General features: G+C 35.8%; 1 protein-coding gene across 2 annotated transcripts in view; it reads left to right on the plus strand.

Annotated features, from left to right (window-relative positions):
• ARHGAP42 (Rho GTPase activating protein 42) overlaps positions 1 to 20,450 on the plus strand; it is a 297,503-nt gene that overhangs the window by 215,021 nt on the left and 62,032 nt on the right. For both annotated transcript variants that reach the window (XM_027087755.1, XM_027087756.1), the window contains exons 6-7: positions 9,085 to 9,195; positions 18,576 to 18,680. In XM_027087755.1, coding sequence (XP_026943556.1) covers positions 9,085 to 9,195; positions 18,576 to 18,680 — 216 coding nt within the window. The remainder of the gene's footprint in view (positions 1 to 9,084; positions 9,196 to 18,575; positions 18,681 to 20,450) is intronic.

A 20,450-nucleotide genomic window follows, 5' to 3' on the forward strand; every position in this document is an offset into this window, starting at 1 on the left:
ATCTTGTACTGTGCTGAGCCTCCTTTCATCTCTTCTTCCTCTCCTCTCTGTACTTCTAGGGACTGTGGTGGGGAACCTCTTTCAAATGCCTCCTCCTGATCCTCTAGCAAAGCCACCTCCCTTCCTGAACCGTTTTTCAAGTTCAGTCTGGTCCTCTGCCCTCCTTCTTCCTATGCTTCTTTCCCTGACCTCCATATTCAGCCATAAAGCATGCTTCACGAGTTAGAGTTCAAATGCAGTGGAACAGTAGTCCAAAAGGCATGGGAGAGTTGCTTCTGATTCCTTTTTTCTATACTCTTATGTTCCCCTAGAGGGAATTGAATTTCTTCACTTAAAAATGTTTTATGTTGGGGAGTTTTGTTATTTAAATATGTGTTCATTATAATGAATATCTTGTTATTAACACCTGCTGTTAAAATAGGACAATTTAATATACAGCTGTGGGCCTATGGAAAGGTTTTGGGGCTAAAGTGAAATAGAGAAAAATCTGTTATTAAGGAAAATTATATTTTTAATTTTCATGGACATATTTAATCTTATGAAGTACTATGTTGTTATTTAATATTATGTTCACATATTCCAAACTTCTTAAATGCTCACATATCTCTTTAAACATTGCATTAGAATAAACCTAAGAGAGAATGCGGTATGTAGATGAAGTAGAAAGGGCTTCCCTAACTGTCACCATCATGTACCAAAGGCCATGACCAAGTACCATTTTAAAAATCGACTGTCTCAGAACACTCTTGGACATAAATCACAGCAAGATCTTTTTTGACCTACCTCCTAGAGTAATGAAAATAAAAACAAAAATAAACAAATGGGACCTAATGAAACTTAAAAGCTTTTGCACAGCAAAGGAAACCATAAACAAGATGAAGAGACAACCCTCAGAATGGGAGAAAATATTTGCAAATGAAACAACTCACAGAAGATTAATTTCCAAAATGTACAAGCAGCTCGTGCAACTCAATATCAAAAAAACAAACAACTCAATCCAAAAATGGGTAGAAGACCTAGACACTTCTCCAAAGAAGATACACAGATTGCCAACAAACACATGAAAAAATGCTCAACATCATTAATCATTAGAGAAGTGCAAATCAAAACTACACTGAGGTATCACCTCACACCAGTCAGAATGGCCGTCATCAAAAAATCTATAAACAATTAATGCTGGACAGGGTGTGGAGGAACGGGAACCCTCTTGCACTGTTGGTGGGAATGTAAATTGATACAGCCACTATGGAGAACAGTATGGAGGTTCCTTAAAAGACTAAAAATAGACCTACCATATGACCCAGCAATCCCACTACTGGGCAGATACCTTGAGAAAACCATAATTCAAAAAGAGTCATGTACCACAATGTTCACTGCAGGTCTATTTACAATAGCCAGGACATGGAAGCAACCTAAGTGTCCATTGACAGATGAATGGATAAAGAAGATGTGGCATGTATATACAATGGAATATTACTCAGCCATAAAAAGAAACGAAATGGAGTTATTTGTAGTGAGGTGGATGGACCTAGAGTCTGTCATACAGAGTGAAGTAAGTCAGAAAGAGAAAAACAAATACTGTGTGCTAACACAATATATGGAATCTAAAAAAAAAAAAAAATGGTTCTGAAGAACCTAGGGGCAGGGCAGGAATAAAGATGCAGATGTAGAGAATGGACTTGAGGAGAGGGGGATGGGGAAGGGTAAGCTGGGACAAAGTGAGAGAGTAGCATTGACATATATACACTACCAAATGTAAAATAGATAGCTAGTGGGGATCAGCCACATAGCACAGGGAGCTCAGCTTTGTGCTTTGTGACCACCTAGAGAGGTGGGATGGGGGGGTGGGAGGGAGGCGCAAGAGGGAGGAGATATGGGGATATATGTATATGTATAACTGATTCACTTTGTTATAAAGCAGAAACTAACACACCATTGTAAAGCAATTATAGTCCAATGAAGATGTTAAAAAAAAATTAATCTCCAAAATATTCAAACAGCTCATGCAACTCAATATCAAAAAAACAAAAAACCCAATCAGAAAACGGGTGGAAGACCTAAATAGACATTCCTCCAAAGAAGACAAACAGATGGCCAAGAGGCACATGAAAAGATGCTCGACATCACTAATGATTACCGAAATGCAAATCAAAACTACAATGAGGTATCACCTCACACCGGTAAGAATGGCCATCATCAAAAAATCTACAAACAGTAAATGCTGGAGAGGGTGTGGAGAAAAGGGAACCCTCTTGCGCTCTTGGTGGGAATGTAAATTGATACAGCCACTATGGAAAACAGTATGGACATTCCTTAAAAAACTAAAAATAGAACTACCTTATGACCCAGCTACTGGGCATATACCCAGAGGAAACCATAATTCAAAAAGACACATGCACCCCAGTGTTCATAGCAGCACTATTTACAATAGCCAGGACATGGAAGCCACCTAAATGTCCATCAACAGAGGAATGGATAAAGAAGTTGTGGTACATATATACAATGGAATATTACTCAGCCATAAAAAGGAACAAAATTGGGTCATTCGTAGAGATGTGAATGGACCTAGAGAGTGTCATTCAGAGTGAAGTAAGTCAGAAAGAGAAAAACAAATATCATATATTAACGCATATCTGTGGAATCTAGAAAAATGGCATAGATGACCTTATTTGGGAAGCAGAAATGGAGACACAGACGTAGAGAACAAATGTATGGATTCCAACGGAGAAAAGGGTGGGGTGGGAGGAATTGGGAGGTTGGGATTGACACATATGCACTATTGATACTATATATAAAATAGACAACTGAGGGGAACATACTGTATGGCACAGGGAACTCTACTTAGTGCACTGTGGTGACGTAAATGGGAGGAAAATCCAAAAGAGAGAGGATATATGTGTATGTATGGCCGATTCACTTGGCTGTGCAGTAGAAGCTAACACCACATTGTAAAGCAACTATACTCCAATAAAAATTAATTTTAAAAAAATCAACTGCCTCAAAATCAAGGGTAGTTTTTAGAGTCTCTAAAGGGTTATCAGGTTCTTGGTAACTATGCGAGGCCACCCTTAGATAAGACATTGCTTAAACCATCAAGAAACTGTTAACTTTATCATAACTTTCACGTCCTCTAGAGTTTATGCTTTAATTTTCCCTGACAACCTAGCTCAATATTTAATACTTGTTAGTTGCCCTCAATCCCTCGAGCTATGATAGAATATTCATTCTGGTTTTGTATTTAGTTGGATGCTAGAAAAACATAACACGGTTAGTAACATCCTCCACTTGCCCCACTACACACACACACACACACACACACACACACACACACACACACTTTTTTTCCAGGAGGCACAGCCTGCAATAGAATACAACACAGATATTGTGCAGAGAAACTCCTCAGAGCATATAATGTAGTCAAGGAAAAACGTAGCTTGCTTTTTATTTATTCCTCTATCCTTCCAGGAGTCAAACCAGTTATAGGGTGATGCTGCCACACACGTATTTAATTCTGTAACATGGCATTAAAAGTCATCTGTTCCCTTCCAGAGCAGCTCTGGTCCTTCTGTCAGCACCAAGCCTATTAAGTTCTCAGAAAGACCCCTCTGTGCCTTCTCACTGGCACAGCTGACTCTTTGTTCATTTTGCTCATGGAAAATAAGTGACTGCCCATTACCAGGACTGAATTAGGGGTCAGCTTGTGTTGGTAAATCTCCAAGGCCATCAGCTAGATGGACCACTGGAGTAAACAGAATTGGAAACAGACTCGTCAAAATTACGGGCTTTACAGTAGATGAAAAGAAGTAATATTTGATATGTGAATGGATAATTTCTTTCTAAGCAAAAAATAAGAGGAAGAGATCATAAAGGAAATGTAGTAAGACCAGAATGCATGAAAGTAATCTATTTTTTAAAAAAATTCAATCAAATTAAAAGGCAAAGTGTTAGGAAATTTATATAATATTTGACACAGGATAACCATCTTTTATATATAAGATGTGTTTGCAAATCAGTGTGAAAAAGATAAAGACTTTAGTGGAAAAAATGGGGTAAGAATATGAAAGGGCACTTCATCAAAGAAGAAATATAAACCATAATGAATATTAAGTTTCAATGTCACATGTATTAAAAAGTGCAATTGAATAATAGTAGCAGCATGTTATTTTATTTTCTTAAAATATAATATCCATTGTTAGTGAAGGTATGGGAAACTGAGCATACATTTGCTTTTCTGGTGGGAGTATGAAATCACTCAATAACTTTTGAGGTAAATTTGACATCATATTTCAATCAATGTTATATGTACAAGATAGTTGAAGTGATTTTATTGATAGAAATTTGCCCTAAAGAAATGATCAGAAATGAGCATAAAAATAAATTGTGTAAATATGTTGATCCAAGAGTTATTCACAATGCAAATTTTAGAAACATCTGAAATGGCACAAAAGAGTGATTGGTATAAATATACAAATATAGCTTGGCCAAAAATGGAATTGATATGGCTGTGAAAAGTTTTATTTGGAAAATCATTTAAAGACATGTGGAAATATTTTTTGGCCTAAGAGGAAAAAAAAAAACAAACAGGATTTAAACCAGAATATACACTATTATTCAGGTTTTTTAAAGTAAGTTTGTGTGCATGTTACACATCAAAATATTGATAGTGGGGCTGCAATTTTTATTTTCTTTACATTTTCCTGTTATAATAATGAACAATGAATAAACTTATCATAATGAATATGTATTACTTTTATAGTTAGGAAAAAAGTAAAGGGATTCCTTTTAGGAACCCAGAGTTTGGGTTTCCATCTATCTCTAAATACACTTTCAAAAGGTTCCTCTTCTTCCCACCTCCTGAATGAAGGGAATCCCTCAGGTTCTGCCTCATAGCTCTATTCTTATCCTTCAGTTTGTGTCCCTACTAGCTCTGCTCCTTCCATATTGTCTGTAATATCTCGGCAAGTATCTCCACCATCATACCTGACCACCTTTGCACTGTCCACTGACTGGTTACCAGGACTTCCGACTACAACACCTTAGTGACACATGTGAAATCTCACACATTTTCTCAAATTTGCTTCTCACTTCTTTAATTCTGTTAATGCTGGTATTATTTCTTGTGTCAAAATTATCTTTGACTTTTTTTTTCCCCCTTGCTTCTCACACCCACATCCTTCAACTTCTCTTTCTAGGATATACCAAACACCTTTACCCTTATCAAATAAGAGCTCTCCTTATACTCACATGCACCCAGCTTTACCATTGAATCAACACATTCTACCGTGTCCTCACTTTAATCTTCTTGAAGTTCACCTCTGATCTTGTCCACACCCTCCTCAAGCTTTTGCATGGTTTATAGGATGACATGTCATTCTCCCTATTTTGCCTCAATTCTCATTTCTGACTGTTTCAAACGAACACTTTCAATCTATCTACCGAAACATAACTTCTCCTGACTTTATTCCTTCACCGAAACTCTTCTTTTATCTCCATGTACTCTAACCTCGCCATTCTTCAGCATCCAGCTTAAATCCTTTCTCCTCTGGGAACGATTCAACAAATATCACCTGAGCCTTTTTCCTCTATTTTGAATTGAGACAGCTTATTGTGGTTAGGGAAGAAGTTAGGTACCTGCAGAACTATGTGGTTTTCTTATGTAATTAACTTGGTTTCTTACTAGGATGACTTTGCCACATAAATAACAGCTTATACCTGTTGTTCTGGAATAATTACTACTCCTTTTCAGTTTTAAAAGTTTAGACAATAAATTACATAGTTATTCTACTTCTCCAGTACAAAATACATGACAGTTGCTAGTGGGTATGTAAGTAAGTGTCTGCTACACACTATGAGCTTGAGTACTAAAGGAATTCGTCTGAGGTAAAAGAATGTCTTTCTAAATCTTGTACTGAAGAAAAGAATTAAGCTATTGTATTCTATTAGCACTGTGCATTCTAGATGACCTTTCAAAGCAGATTTGGTATATTGAATTTAGTTGTTGAAGTCTAGGGGAAACCAGGCACAAAATTCCGAGAATCCTCTCCCAGTGGAGACACATAGGACTTAATTCCCCCAGCAATGAGTTGTGACAACATATGTGAAATGTGGTCTACTAGAAACTCATAGACTGAGTGCCCATGGTTTGTTTTGGGGGCTTGTCGTATAGGCACCCTCTGCTCATCATGTACCCAAATTCCGGACTCCCAGAAAGCAAGCAGGTGTTCAAAATAAACCATACTGTTTGCACAGTTTCAGCATAGTGAACTACTCTTATCAGTTAGGCTGGTGGGAACCCTCCCAAAATCCACATTCCCATATACCAGCCAAGGGCCAACCTTGTAAGCAGGCCTTTCAGTGGATAATATTCATGCCTGCTCTGCTAACTTTTTCTGCACAGTTTTGTTGACCAGAAATATTCATTTTAGGCTCTAAAATGTCTCAACATTCTAGTTTGTTACTGTGTGCTAGTTGACACAAAGACTATCTTTTAAAGTAAATGAAAGATTCAGAAATAACTTGTGGAATAGACTATTATCTCTGAGACTGAAATTATTCTTGCATCCTTTACACCCAGTGGTGTACTGAAGCTTCCTCTTGGAGAGCTGATTTTTTCATCTCCTTCTCATCACTTGTTCAGTGATGTTGTGTTTGTGATTTGGAACTGGCTATTTTGGGAATATTTTACCGCAGAAAACAGCAAATACTGCCAATCAGACACCCTCCCCCACCCACAAGAGAGCCAATTGTTAAACATTTATTAGCATACCACCACCTGTACCCCCTTACCGTTTGTTCTATACATAGTGTGTCCCTCTAAGCAACAGTAAAAAGAAAATACATATGATTTGTGTGGAATAATGACTTTGGGTGCTGAGAAGCTTCTGGTCCAAATTTCTTACCTGATTTATGTGTTCTTCTCATATATTAGTTTATAAACTTGAAATTCTCAAGTTTAAAAATGCCTACTGAGTTGCTTATAATATTGGGCCATTTTAAATTATATAAATAATTGCATAGCAAGTAGTAAGTATATATAATTATTTTTAAAACTCTTTCTTTCAAATGAAGTTTTAAGATGCTATGCTAAGCCAGCAAACCTAATTTTATCTTTCTTTAAGCTTTTGTTTGTTAAATTATCATTGTAAAATGGCTACAAAACAATGTCCTATTCCCAAATTGTGGTTGGCAGATACTTGGTATTCCAGAGATGCCATTCTTTTCATCTGCTTTTAGTAATCTCAGCTGGCAGTGAGGAGTGTGTAGCTGGGCAACGAAAGTAAAATCATGCCTCCCTACTAAACCAAAGTCAGTTGTTTTTGTGTTTTTTTTTTTTTTTTTTGGTAGCAATTATCTTGCTCTTTTTTTTTTAAATTTATTTATTTATTTATTTATGGCTGTGTTGGCTCTTCATTTCTGTACGAGGGCTTTCTCTAGTTGTGGCAAGCGGGGGCCACTCTTCATCGCGGTGCGCGGGCCTCTCACTATCGCAGCCTCTCTTGTTGCGGAGCACTGGCTTCAGACGCGCAGGCTCAGTAGTTGTGGCTCACGGACCTAGTTGCTCCACGGCATGTGGGATCTTCTCGGACCAGGGCTTGAACCCGTGTCCCCTGCATTGGCAGGCAGATTTTTAACCACTGCACCACCAGGGAAGCCCCCAAAGTCAGTTTTAAAGACAGCATCCAAGGACGATGGTGGGCATAGAAGTGGGAAGAGAATGTGCATGGTATTGATGGAGCATGATTCATTGCTTGGAACGTTTGCATTTGGGGCTCTGTTACCAGTATTATCTCTGTAGTAGTTTACCTAATATGTGGCTCTGCTGTTTAATATTCTCAGATGATTTTTTCAACATCTTTATTGGAGTATAATTGCTTTACAATGGTATGTTAGTTTCTGCTTTATAACACAGTGAATCAGCTATACGTATACATATATCCCTATATCTCCTCCCTCTTGCATCTGCCTCCCATCCTCCCTGTCCCACCCATCTAGGTGGTCACAAAGCACCAAGCTGATCTCCCTGTGCTATGTGGCTGCTTCCCAATAGCTATCTGTTTTACATTTGGTGGTGTATACTACTCAAAGCAATCTACAGATTCAATGCTATCCCTATCAAACTACCAATGGCATTTTTCACAGAACTAGAACAAAAAATTTCACAATTTGTATGGAAACACAAAAGACCCCAAATAGCCAAAGCAATCTTGAGAAAGAAAAATGGAGCTGGAGGAATCAGGCTCCCAGACTTCAGACTATACTACAAAGCTACAGTCATCAAGACAGTGTGGGACTGGAACAAAAACAGAAATATAGATCAATGGAACAGGATAGAAAGCCCAGAGATAAACCCACACACATATGGTCACCTTATTTTTGATAAAGGAGGCAAGAGTATACAGTGGAGAAAAGACAGCCTCTTCAATAAGTGGTGCTGGGAAAACTGGACAGTTACATGTAAAAGAATGAAATTAGAACACTCCCTAACACCATACACAAAAATAATCTCAGATGATTTTTCCTCAATTAAATCCAAACATTATGCAGTTTTCATGATCTTTTATAGTGTGATTCCAGACTTGCTTCTCCCTCCTTCCTTCCACTTACTTACTCTGAAGGCAAACTCTGTCAGACTCTTTCATGCCTTTTTACTTTTTCATGGGAGTGACCTCGTTTTTATCTTTGACTCTTCACAGCCAGTTATTTACCTTAAGATTCAACTCAGAACACCACCATTTTCTCCCAGAATTTGTCTCTTTCTTGTGATTCCCATAGATTTCCATATATTTTTACATACCCCTTTTATAATAATTTTTTAATGAATGTTGTGTGCTTGCTCTGTGTGTGTGTGTGTGTGTATGTGCATTTTTCTTCCCATTTGAAACACTATAAGCTCTTGAGGGCAATGACTGTGTTTTCCTAGCCTCTGTATTCCCAAGACATAATAATTGCTATATACAAACTTTTTGAATGACTTAATTTTTTTTTTAATGATTTTAGAGTAAAACAGGATTTGAGTTCCTCTCTAACAGAGGACCTTCAGTAATCGCTCCCTGTGTCATGATTTGCCTTTTTTGTGCTTTTTAGGCAGATACACAGATTGACCGAGAGCATCAAAATTTCTATGAGGCATCACTAGAATATGTCTTTAAAATTCAAGAGGTTCAAGAAAAAAAGAAGTTTGAATTTGTCGAACCGGTAAGATTTATTTTCCCTATAAAATAGTAGGTACAGTACATCTCTGAAACAAAATTTGCATTTTTTTCTGTTGAAAATTATGTTTTTTTAAAAAATAAAAGGAGAGAGAGGAGTGGGGGAGGGTGAGTAGGTAGAGCACAGAGCACTTTAGGGCAATGAAACTAATCTATAGGACACTGTAATGGTGGATACATGTTATTCATTATACATTTGTCAAAACTCATAACACGTACAATACCAAGGGTAAACTGTAATGTAAACTATGAACTTTAATAATAATATGTCAATATTGGGTTATCACTTGTAACCAATGTACCACACTGACGCAAGATGTTAATAATTGGAACTCTGTGTGGGTAGGGGCCAAGGGTGTGTATGTGAACTCTATAATTTCTTTCTTTTTTGAATTTTTAAATTTTATTTTATTTATTTATTTTTTATACAGCAGACTCTTATTAGTTATCTATTTCATACATATTATGAATTCTGTAATTTCTGCTCAGTTTTTCTATAAACCTAAAACTGCTCTAAGAATAGCCTATTGATTTAAGAAACCTAAAATTAAAACTTAAGGCATGTATATTACATATACCTAAGGGAATATACCTCACCACTAAAGTGACCCATTTACCAAACCTTTAGTTGAAGGGAGAATAGGTAAGGCTGTATTTCTTCCTTTGTTCCACCCTGCTTCCTTGCAAGGCTGGGACCTGCCTGACTTTCCAGTGAAGTCATTTATTTTCCTAAGTCAGTGTAAAAAGTAATGGATTCCCTAATGTAAACGGCATTATAGAAAAAGAACAGGTGGCTGGTCTTTATAAGCTTGCTTCATTTTCTTAGCATTTTTCCCAAGTAATACCCTAATATGTTACAATATTGCCTGAGTAGGCATCTTCATGAGGTATCATCTATGATGAATAAGGGTGAGTTCTATAGCCAAGATAGTGCTCAGTTCCCATGTGATGATGGAGTAGCAATCATAAAATATGTAAGCAATCAAATATATAATTTAAGCCATACTTTTCTTCCTAGGTCAGTTTATAAAAAATCTATTTATAATGGGAAATAAAATACCCTATTCCTATTTTAGTGACACGGTGACACGGAGAAGGGAAGATCCATTTCAAAATATATTTGAAAATTTTATTTCCTGATGAAAGCCCATCAGTGATTCCCTAAAGATGAGGAGAAACTGAGACAAGGCAGAGTCTGGGAAGAGTCATCAGCCCCTGCCTGGCTCCCAGCACCTCTGCTTCACTCCTCTCCCTTCAGCCATAGCCACCTGGCTTTCTGCTGGACACTTGGCAAGTTTCTAAGGCGAGCCCTTCAGCTAGAAGGATTTAAGGAACCAGAGGCCACACCACAGGCTCAGGGATTTAACTTTAACCCTGTGTTTGGGATGACAGCCTTGACTCCAAGTTCTGTTTGCCAAAGAGCTAAGTCCTTAAACCCCTTAGGGTAAATTGATAACCTCTTATTTAGCAGATGCTTTGAGGATCTGATTAAAAATTTTTGGGGGGCTCTCCGAAACTCATCTGGGGTTCATGGACAACTGGTCAGCCTAATAAGCCCTAATCAATGAAGATGACTAATGCTTAAAATTCCTACTCCCCTTCTCATGGAGTAATAAGTTCTGCCTCTGAAGTCTATCATGGTTTTTGAAGCCTCTCTCCTTGCTGGCAAACTTCCTCCTTATGGCCTGCCTCTTAGAATTTCTGAATTTTAGCTCTTTGTTAGAATGCCCCCATTAATTCTGATGGTTTTCCTTCATACTCCTTCATTACCTGTTCCCATTCCCTTCAGATACTGTGCTCATCTTCTCTGCGGTTCTTCCTCGCACCTGGAATTATCCTTTTACATCTGTAGTGCCTCTCTCTCTCTGGAGAGGTATGCAGGTAGCCTATTTCCCCATCTGAGCCTCTTTTATAGCCCATCCTGTCTGGGAACAGTGAACTAGACCATTCTGTAAGATGACACCAGGTATATAAAGGAAAGGTTGTAAAATTGTTTGCTCATAGGTCACAGAAGGAATGATAAGAATTTATGAATTCCTGTGATAATATAGGAAGAGAAATGGAAATTGTCCTTCAATTGAAATGTGTTTTCTTCTCTCCCTCTACTGTATCCCGAACTGGGACGGTCTGATGATAAGTCTTCTGTAACGCATGCCTTTCTGGTGACACCACAATCAAGGTCAATGTTAAATTTGTCCTTCTTCCAAAATATTTTCCTGGCTGCTGGATTTTTCCTATTAGAATGTCTGGCCAAACCAAATAGTACTGTCAGTTTAGTCTCCTTCTCATTTCCAGCCGCAAAGTCTCATCCACGGGGTTTTACTTAATTTCCACCCCAATGTTGAGAAGAATAGAAACGGGAGCGATAGAACATGGGCATGTTGCTCTTTAGGTTATACATTTACAAATCAATTTGCAGGAAAAAAGCTTTCAAAATTTCAAAAACAAAGCCCGGAGGAGCTATAAACATAAAAGAACATGAGGATACTTTAATATCTTTGCAGGGTTTTTTCTGCAGAAATCCAATTCCTGTTTCATAAAGTTTTATACTGCAGAAATGAAGCAGTCTATGCCAGTTTAGCTGAGATTTATTTAACAAATAAGCATTAGAGTAAAGCAAAATACTTTAGGGATGCAACTAATCTCATACAGATTGTATGATATCAAGTAGAAAATATAAATAGTCCTGGTGATTCCCATTAAATAATATTCTTACTTTATGATGATCATTTGAGATAATTTTACATTGTTTCAATTAATGTCAAGATCCTACGATAGTTGATCTTTGAACAACATGAGTTTAACTTTGTGGATCCCACTTATATTTGGATGTTTTTCAGTAAATACCGCAGTACTACACAATCTGCTGGTTGGTTGAGTCTGAAGATGCAGAACGTACCAAGGCAGGACTGTAAAGTTATATATAGAGTTGCAAAGGTCGTGTGTGTGTGTTTGTGTGTGTGTGTGTGTGTGTGTGTGTGTGTAGGCGTCCTTAATTACCAAATTGTTTAAGGGTCAATTTGTACTTACAATAAAACTTCTACAGAATATTCAGATGATATTAGGAATAGATGTTCCTACAGTGTCATTATTCTAAGGAGAATCTAGGTCTAATACAAGGGAAAAAGAGGGGGCATTTATATATTTTTTATAAATTATTTTTGAAGTATACAGAAAACCAGCTTTTTAAACTCAGTTCTCCATTAGCTTTATGATTTTAATGGCCTTTTTCCCCCTCTGTTTATCTATCATATTTTATTTAGAAAGTGATGGTAGCTGACTCCTGATTTTAGACCCGTACTACCCAGTATGGTAGCAACTACTTGTGTATGTCTATCAAACCCTTGAAATGAGACTAGTGTAGATTAAGATGTGCTCCAAGTGTGAAATAGATACTAGACTGAAAAGGCTTTAGTACAAAAAAATTTTTAAAAAGCATGTGAAATATCATTAAAACCTCTTCTATATTGATTACATGTTGAAATGATAATCTTTTGAATACATTGTATCAAAATATTAAATTTCACTTGATTTAAATTTCTTGTGACTACCAGAAAGTTAAAAATTTCACATTGGTTTGCATTTGTGGTTCACATTATATTTCTGTCCGGTAGTCCTAGCTGCAACCTTTGAGATTTGCCAAAAAGATATTTGAGTTCACGTCTGTAATGGGGGAAAAGAGATCAGCAAGAGAGAAACATCATCTCCTGACTCTTGACCGTAAGATGCTCCTACTTCTCAGAGTTGCCTGGAGTTTCTGAGAATTTTGAGGGATTAGGAGAAAAAGCTTGAGAAGTAGCTGAACATGAACAACCTACCTAAGAGAGTTTAACCCCAGTGTCTCAGAAGTCTGTTATGGGACATGAAAGTTTGTGGTTCAGAAAACCAAAAGAATCTTTTTATGACAACTCCTTTATGGTTCATTCAGCTGCAGTTGGTGTATGTTTTGATTATAGCCTTTGAGCGTACTTAGTTGGGACTAATGTTTTGTGAGCAACTACTATGTGTCCCATGTTTTCTGTGTTCTCCCACATGAACCCCACCACGGATTTATTATTGGTGGTTGTTATCCTTCCAGATGAGGAAGTTAAGTCACAGAAAGATTATTAGTTGCCTGAGGTCACAAACCTAAAGAGGGGGAGAACCAGGAATCGAGAACCCAAGTCTGAAGTTACAGTTTTATACCACCTACTGCTTTAATGGCTACTTGATTACAAAAATTAGTTCTTCTTAAATAATACTTGCTTTGACCAAATAAAATGGATGACCCTAGAAAACTGGATTGTAAAGCTACTTTGATTCCTTAAAATTAGAAAAAGAAAGTAAGAGATTGACCTTTACTTTGGTAAAGGTACTTGAGTCAGGGCACATACCTGTCCATTCATTCACCTGTTCTTTCATCCTTCTTTCATCATCCTGTTTTAAGTTGTCTCCCCAGGCCACAGGTGACTGGCCACTTTCCATGTAGAGACAGAAAAGTATAATGGCTGAGTGACAATAAGACGGAATTTGGCTTCAGTCTTAATAACTGTGTGAATTTGGCACGCTTGTCAAAGTCTGTGTGCCTCAGGTTTTTATCTGTCAATCAGGGATAAAAATTTGTATGTAGTTCCCAGGATTGTGATGAGTCTCAACCGATGCAGGTAATGCACAGAGTAATTGCCTGGTTCATTATTAACATCAGCAAGGTATCAGCTAGTGTGAGCTCTCACATGGACTGTTATTACTAGATATGAAAACAGTATTGATGAATCATTTATTAGTATGGCTTCAAAGCCAGAAAAAGCTTTTTCAAAAACACATTTTTAATTTTAACATGCTTCAAAGTATACATCTAAATTCCGTAATAACATTTTCATTTTAGAGTATTTTTTAGCCTTCATTTTAGTCTTTTTGAATTATGTTTAAAATTCATATGATAAATGAAAATAAACTATTAAATATAAACTAAAGCACACTGCTTTTGATCCTCTTCCCTTATTCTGCTGAATTTAATTTTAAATCATTTTCTGAAGAAAATTTCAGGTAATTTAGTTAACATGCTTTAGTTTTTTAACTTATTATATCATGAAGTATACTGTAAAATGCTTTGTGGGTTCTCTAAAAAAGTTTGAATAATGTTGAGACTGAACACCAGCTACTTGCTAAGTTAAAAAAGACTATCAGATAGTATATAGACTTTCGGGTCTTGAAAGTCAAACCTTTTGTGTTCTTTTTCAATATGATTGGTTAGCCTTAATGTAGAAAATTTAATTTAGGGAAAATTAAAGTGAGACTATAAGATAATGTCATTTAAAAAAAAGAAAAACACTGTAGGACTAAAGGTTACATTTGTATCCTGCTGAAAAACCTAAGTGCAATCGTTCTATAAAAATGAAACAATAAAGCTCTCCTCAGCTCGTATATTTTTAAATAAAAACTGTGTTGGTTTTTGGATTTAGTTCTAGATACTGTCATTGAACATCTGAAATTTATAATAGCAGTTAGATAGTGAATAGAATTTTGGGAAAGTAAGAAAAAAGCATTCTATGTGTTTGGCTAACTCATCCCCTTGTACTTCATATATGGGAAAAGAATCTAAAAAAGAGTGGATATATGTATATGTATAACTGATTCACTTTGCTGTATACCTGAAACTAGCACAACATTGTAAATCAACTAAACTCCAATAAATTTTTTAAAATAAATTAAAAAATTAAAAAAAAAGAAACTAACCAACTCCCCCCCAAAAAAAAAATCCATCATGTAAAGGCCTGTTCTAAACGTAGCTTCTGCTGGGCTTAGTCATATCAATGGCCACATTACCTTCTTCATTCCCATTTAGTTGAAAAGATAAGCTGACTGTTCTTCCTTGGTATTGTTCCTTTACCACAGAATTTTACCTCTCCCTACTGCTACTTCATCTGAATTCCATCCCCTTGAGATCTTAGAAATTCTTACCTTCAGGAACTCCAGTGAGACTTTACTGCTGAGGCAGTATATAGCCATGACTTCAAAAAATTTTTGCTTTTTAAATTAATTGAATCTATGTGCATATCTATTCATTCATTCATTTGTTCTCCCATCCTTCTTTCATCACCCTCTTTTAAAAGTTGTCTCCCTAAGCCACAGTCGACTGACCACTTTCCATCCTTGACTCTCCTTTTTTTCTTCAGTTTTCTCATTTATTGGGTTAGATTTTGATACTTTTTCATTTCCATTCGATAAACTCCTCTGAGCGTCCATGCATTAGACTTAAAGCACTCTGTAGTCATTCTGAAGCTGTCCTCTAACATGTTTCTGTTTCCTCCAAGTAAAGAATAGCAAAGACTACAGCAGTAATTTGCAGGTCAGACACCTGTACAGGACGAAAATTGATCCCTTGCCTTTGCCCTACTTTTCCAATCTTCTTAGAGATTTCAGTGGCCAAATGTAAACATCTGTATAAGATTTTGATCTCTTTTAGTACATTGTGGTGCTCTGTGTATAAGTGTTTGTTTTATTTTTTTAAGAAAAACAACCTTATTGGGTTGTATAATAATACACATACCATTCTGTTCACCCAGTTTTAATTCGTTTTTGTCTGTGGTGTGACATTGGTGTCCAACTCTATTCTTTTGCATGTGGCTATCCAGTGGTCCAAGAATTCTTTGTTGAAAAGACTGTTCTTTATCCACTGTATGGTCTTGGCACCCTTGTGGAAAATAAGTTGACCATAGATGTATGGGTTTACTTCTAGAGTCTCAGTTCTCCTCCACTGATTTATATGTCTGTCCTTGTTCCATATCACACTGTGTTGATTATCCCAGTGCTGCTCAGTTTAGACAGCAGTCATCTGGAATTACTGGAATTACTCCAAATTGCTTCGGAGGTCTGCCCCTCACTCCCATGCTAAACCCTGACACCTTTTTTCACTTTGCTATTCACAGTATCACTGGTAACTGTGAGCCCTTAAGGCTTGAAACCTGGTGATTAATGGGCTGGGAAATTATGAATAGCTGTTCCCTTACTGACTTGTAATGGGTTTTGCTAAATGATTATCTATAAAGGCAGTATCAGTTTTTACATTTGGTCAGGTTTTTGGAGTGGAGAAGTCATTTGATTCTAAAGCCCTTGGGAATAATGAAATGCTATATGAGTTTGTCCTGATGATAAAAGCGCCTTTCTTAATATTAAAACCTAATCTGTCTATCTAGTAGTTCGTAGTGATTGTTACTGTTATTTAAAAGTTAAGTTTACTTTAAGGTAAGCTGAGACAGTAGTCTTTTTCCCACCACTCCACCCACTCAGGCACATTGAACAGAGAAAATGACACGTGGGAGATGCAATTCTTAAAGATTGTCAGGCTGTCCTATTAAGTTTCCTTAATTTAACATCATGGAATTTATTGAGGATGAAATGAATGAGTATATATTCAAATTTAAGAAATATTTAACTTTGCTACCATCTAGAGGCAGTTACTTCATACATGCTGTCTTTATTAAACTTTCCCAGATGCTACTTCCAAAGTAGATGTGGAACAAAAGTAAAAGATAGGTGGTTCTTTGTATATAATTTTTCTGTACCTCCCAAAGAATTGCACTGTTCCTAGTGGGTGCTCAGCATGCATTGTGAGATTAAAACATATTTGTTTGCTACTAAATGAATCTGAATTTTACCAGAAATTGCCAATAGGAGATGGATCTCAGGGAATTGGGTGTTTCATGGGAATATTTATTGCAGATAGTCTTAAAGTATCTTCTTTATAAGTTAGATTCTTGGTACTTAGCATGATATTAGAATAGTATCTTTTTTTTATGGCATCCAGTTCCTAATAAGACAGTTTAATTGAGGGCTAATTATAGACATTAAAAAATTAAACAATACTCCTTCCAACAACTTCATAAACTATTATTCAGATATTTAGAAGGCCTAAATACTTCAAAAGTATTTTCTTATTTTGTCTCTGAAAATCTCTAAATCTACACATCCAAGCCTCAGGTAAAGGTAATTTTAATCCTATTTTAAGATACAGTTCTTTTTAATTGGGCCACAGTATGTGCAAACTATATATCTTAAATTATTGGGTAATTTAACAAATATAGCGTACTTTTAGTAAAGGATAAGCTATTGAATTTTAGTTTTGATAATAATTATTGATGTAAAATTGACAGTGTAAAATAGTTCTAAAATTTGCAAACAATACATTTTGACACATTATCAGGAATTGTTGAACAAGTGAAGGAAATTCTTTAAAATATAACAACTTAAAACCAATTTGAAAGTATATGCTTTCCAAAACAAACATAATTTTGTAAGAAGTTGACTTGTTATAGGAATAAGAGCATTAGGTCATTGTAGAATCAGTATTTAACTGTTGGAAATCATAACACACATACATACCAGTTGATGCTTAGCTGAATCCTCCTTCTTCCCCAGACAGAGGAAATGATGGGATGTTATTCACATACGAAAATGGTTTCAAATTGTGTTTCTTCCTTAATTTAAAATAATAGTTTACAGACATATTATGCTATTTGAATTAGAAAAACATTAGCCACTTCTCAAAAATATTTTCTAACTTTATTGTAGGAAGAAGTTGTGGATGAGATTGAATTGGTGGACATGTCTGTGGAATAAAATCCCAGTGAATTAAATGAAAAAATTTAAGTAAATTATTTTTCAGTTATAACATTTCATATAAACAACTGTGTCCTGTAACTCTATGGAGAGCTGCTCTTGCTTTACAAATAAGAACATCATAAATAAGCGCATCTGAATTTGGGATTAGAAGGCTAGGATCATAGAAATTGTGCTTTTCTAAAGGAGATTTTACTGTAGCTCTTACATGAAAGATCTGTATCTAGCACCATGTTTTTGCTCAGTTCTTCCCTCTGTTTTGAGTTCTTCCTGCTGCTTAAGTGTTGTCTGTTTAATACCCAAACCAGTACTGCCACCTTGTGATATTTTTCTTAATTTCATCTGGCCATCCTTATTCCTTTCCTTGGGTACTTTTATCTCTAATTTACTGGTTTAGTCTTCCTCACATCTGCACAAGTTTGACCTCCCTATTTTGGTTAGAATCTCTTCTATGTTCCTTTGGTCTTTATCCCCATTAATATTCTCTCCTGGATATTTCGTCAGTGCATTGGAAGATTAGAGTACTTGACTTGACACCTGTCCATGACAAGACTTAAATATTAAATCACGTCTACCAAAAAGAAAAATTTAACTTCCATGTCTTCTGTTTCACATCCATAATTCTAGTGCCTACTTAGGTAAGGAGATTCAAAATTTGTTAGCTTGAGAGATTAGAATGAAATATAATTTCTCTAATTTATTATATTTGATCATCATTTTTAAAAAACACGTTTTCATGGTTTCTTTTGTATCTCTTTATTTTTGCAGCTTTTGTCATTCCTTCAGGGTTTATTTACTTTTTACCACGAGGGATATGAACTCGCCCAGGAATTTGCACCATATAAACAACAGCTGCAGTTCAACTTGCAGAATGTAAGACTATACCTGTTCTCACTGCCTCTCCTTAGTGAATAAGATGATCCCAGGGCAACTGAGTTATGACCAAATTGAACCTTGGAATCTTTTAAAAACTTATCTAAGTACAAAAAAAAGCTCACTCACTTAGAAAAACCACTTAATAAATTTACTAATTTTTTTTATAATTGCTGGTTGAAAGTATGCCAGGAAAGAGTAAATCTTATTAAACTCTTTAGAGTTAGAAGAATATATACTGGCAAATTTCATAAAAATAAAAATGTCTGAGGTACAGAAACATTGGAAGCATTTGCCTTTATCTAGTGTTTTCATTATTTTACTGGGTTACCTTAGGCAAGTTGTATTTCCTGAGAGGGCAGAATTTCTATATTTGTGAAATGAACAGGTGGACTTTCACACTCTGTCCCTTTCCTCCCTGAAGTTGTACTATTACATAGCTGATATTTAGTGTTTTGTAAAAATAAATTTAAATGTGGGTTTGAAGCATTCATAATAACTGCTTTAAAGCTACAGGGAGAATTATTTACAGACATCCTATCTCTTTCTGTCAGGGTTTATTTTGTAAAGTTCTCCAATCAATCCTTTTAATGTCTGATTGCATAGTTAGACAAATTCTGACTTATGTATGCTGAACACCAGTTACACTTCAAAAAAAAGTTAGCCAATCCATTTCTGCTTATCAAATATGACAACAAAATCTTAATTGTTGAGGATTTTGTATAAATTAAAAGTTATTTCTGAAACCCTGTCTAGTACTCTATAGCTAAAATAATTTGTGAAGGTTTCACTTAATTTTCTGTAAAAAGCCTGCCTTTCACTCCTTACCTGATTCTTGCCATTATGAAGATGTTCAGCAAATAGAAATATGGAGTTGGAGTGTCCCATGAGAAATATGTGATTGGATTTATTCCACCTGTGTTTCGAGTTTAGCTTTTTATTTAACTTAGATTTTCTAGCAGAATCGATTTCACATTCAATTCATTCCATTGTTTTTCAATATGGAATGCATTTGGGCTTTTTTAGTAAATATTAAAAGGGAAACTTATAAAATCCAAAGTATTTTATTATTTATTTCCATATTAAATGCAATTACAGTAAGATTCCTGGGATTTGAGAACAGGAGACAGGTAAAGTATTAGAAAAAATTCTGATTCTTATGTTTAAAAGGGAAAAGCGGCAAATTAACTTACTTTGAGATTCAGGTCTTTTAGTAGGGGCCATAACAAAATCTTAAAGTTGGGTGGTGATGATTTTTATGTTTCCAAATGAATATTGTTGAGATAATGTGGCCTGAATACAAAATTGATTTTCATAGAGAAAAGCCTTATGCTTTCTATGTCTTCCCTTAAGTAAACATGCTATGATGTGAATAAGCTATTTCTTACAATAGAAGAAGTTAGAACTTGGAAGCCTGTTCATTTTTATGAGTTAATTTATGCACTGACTTCTTGATAACTATATAAGGATTTCTGAAAAACAAGCTAAGTGATATGTCTTCAGAAAAGTTCTTGGAATAAAAGTGATGAACTTTTTTCTTGGTAAGTGCCACATATATCTAAAGTATGTGGATTTATTTTAATCCCCAAAAGAAATTAAGTCCCTGTGTATTTTCCTTTTTACCTTAGGTATTATGGCATATAGAATTCTATTTAATTAGTATTGTGTATTTGTAAAACTATAAGTTGTCCCCTAGGTAATGTTAAGTGGGAAATTGGATGAAACACACACACACACACACACACACACACACACACACACACACACACA

The sequence above is a fragment of the Aethalodelphis obliquidens genome, unplaced genomic scaffold (assembly GCF_003676395.1).
Source record: "Aethalodelphis obliquidens isolate GAN/ISIS:26980383/991018 unplaced genomic scaffold, ASM367639v1 scaffold60, whole genome shotgun sequence".
Taxonomy (NCBI): Eukaryota; Metazoa; Chordata; class Mammalia; order Artiodactyla; family Delphinidae; genus Aethalodelphis; species Aethalodelphis obliquidens.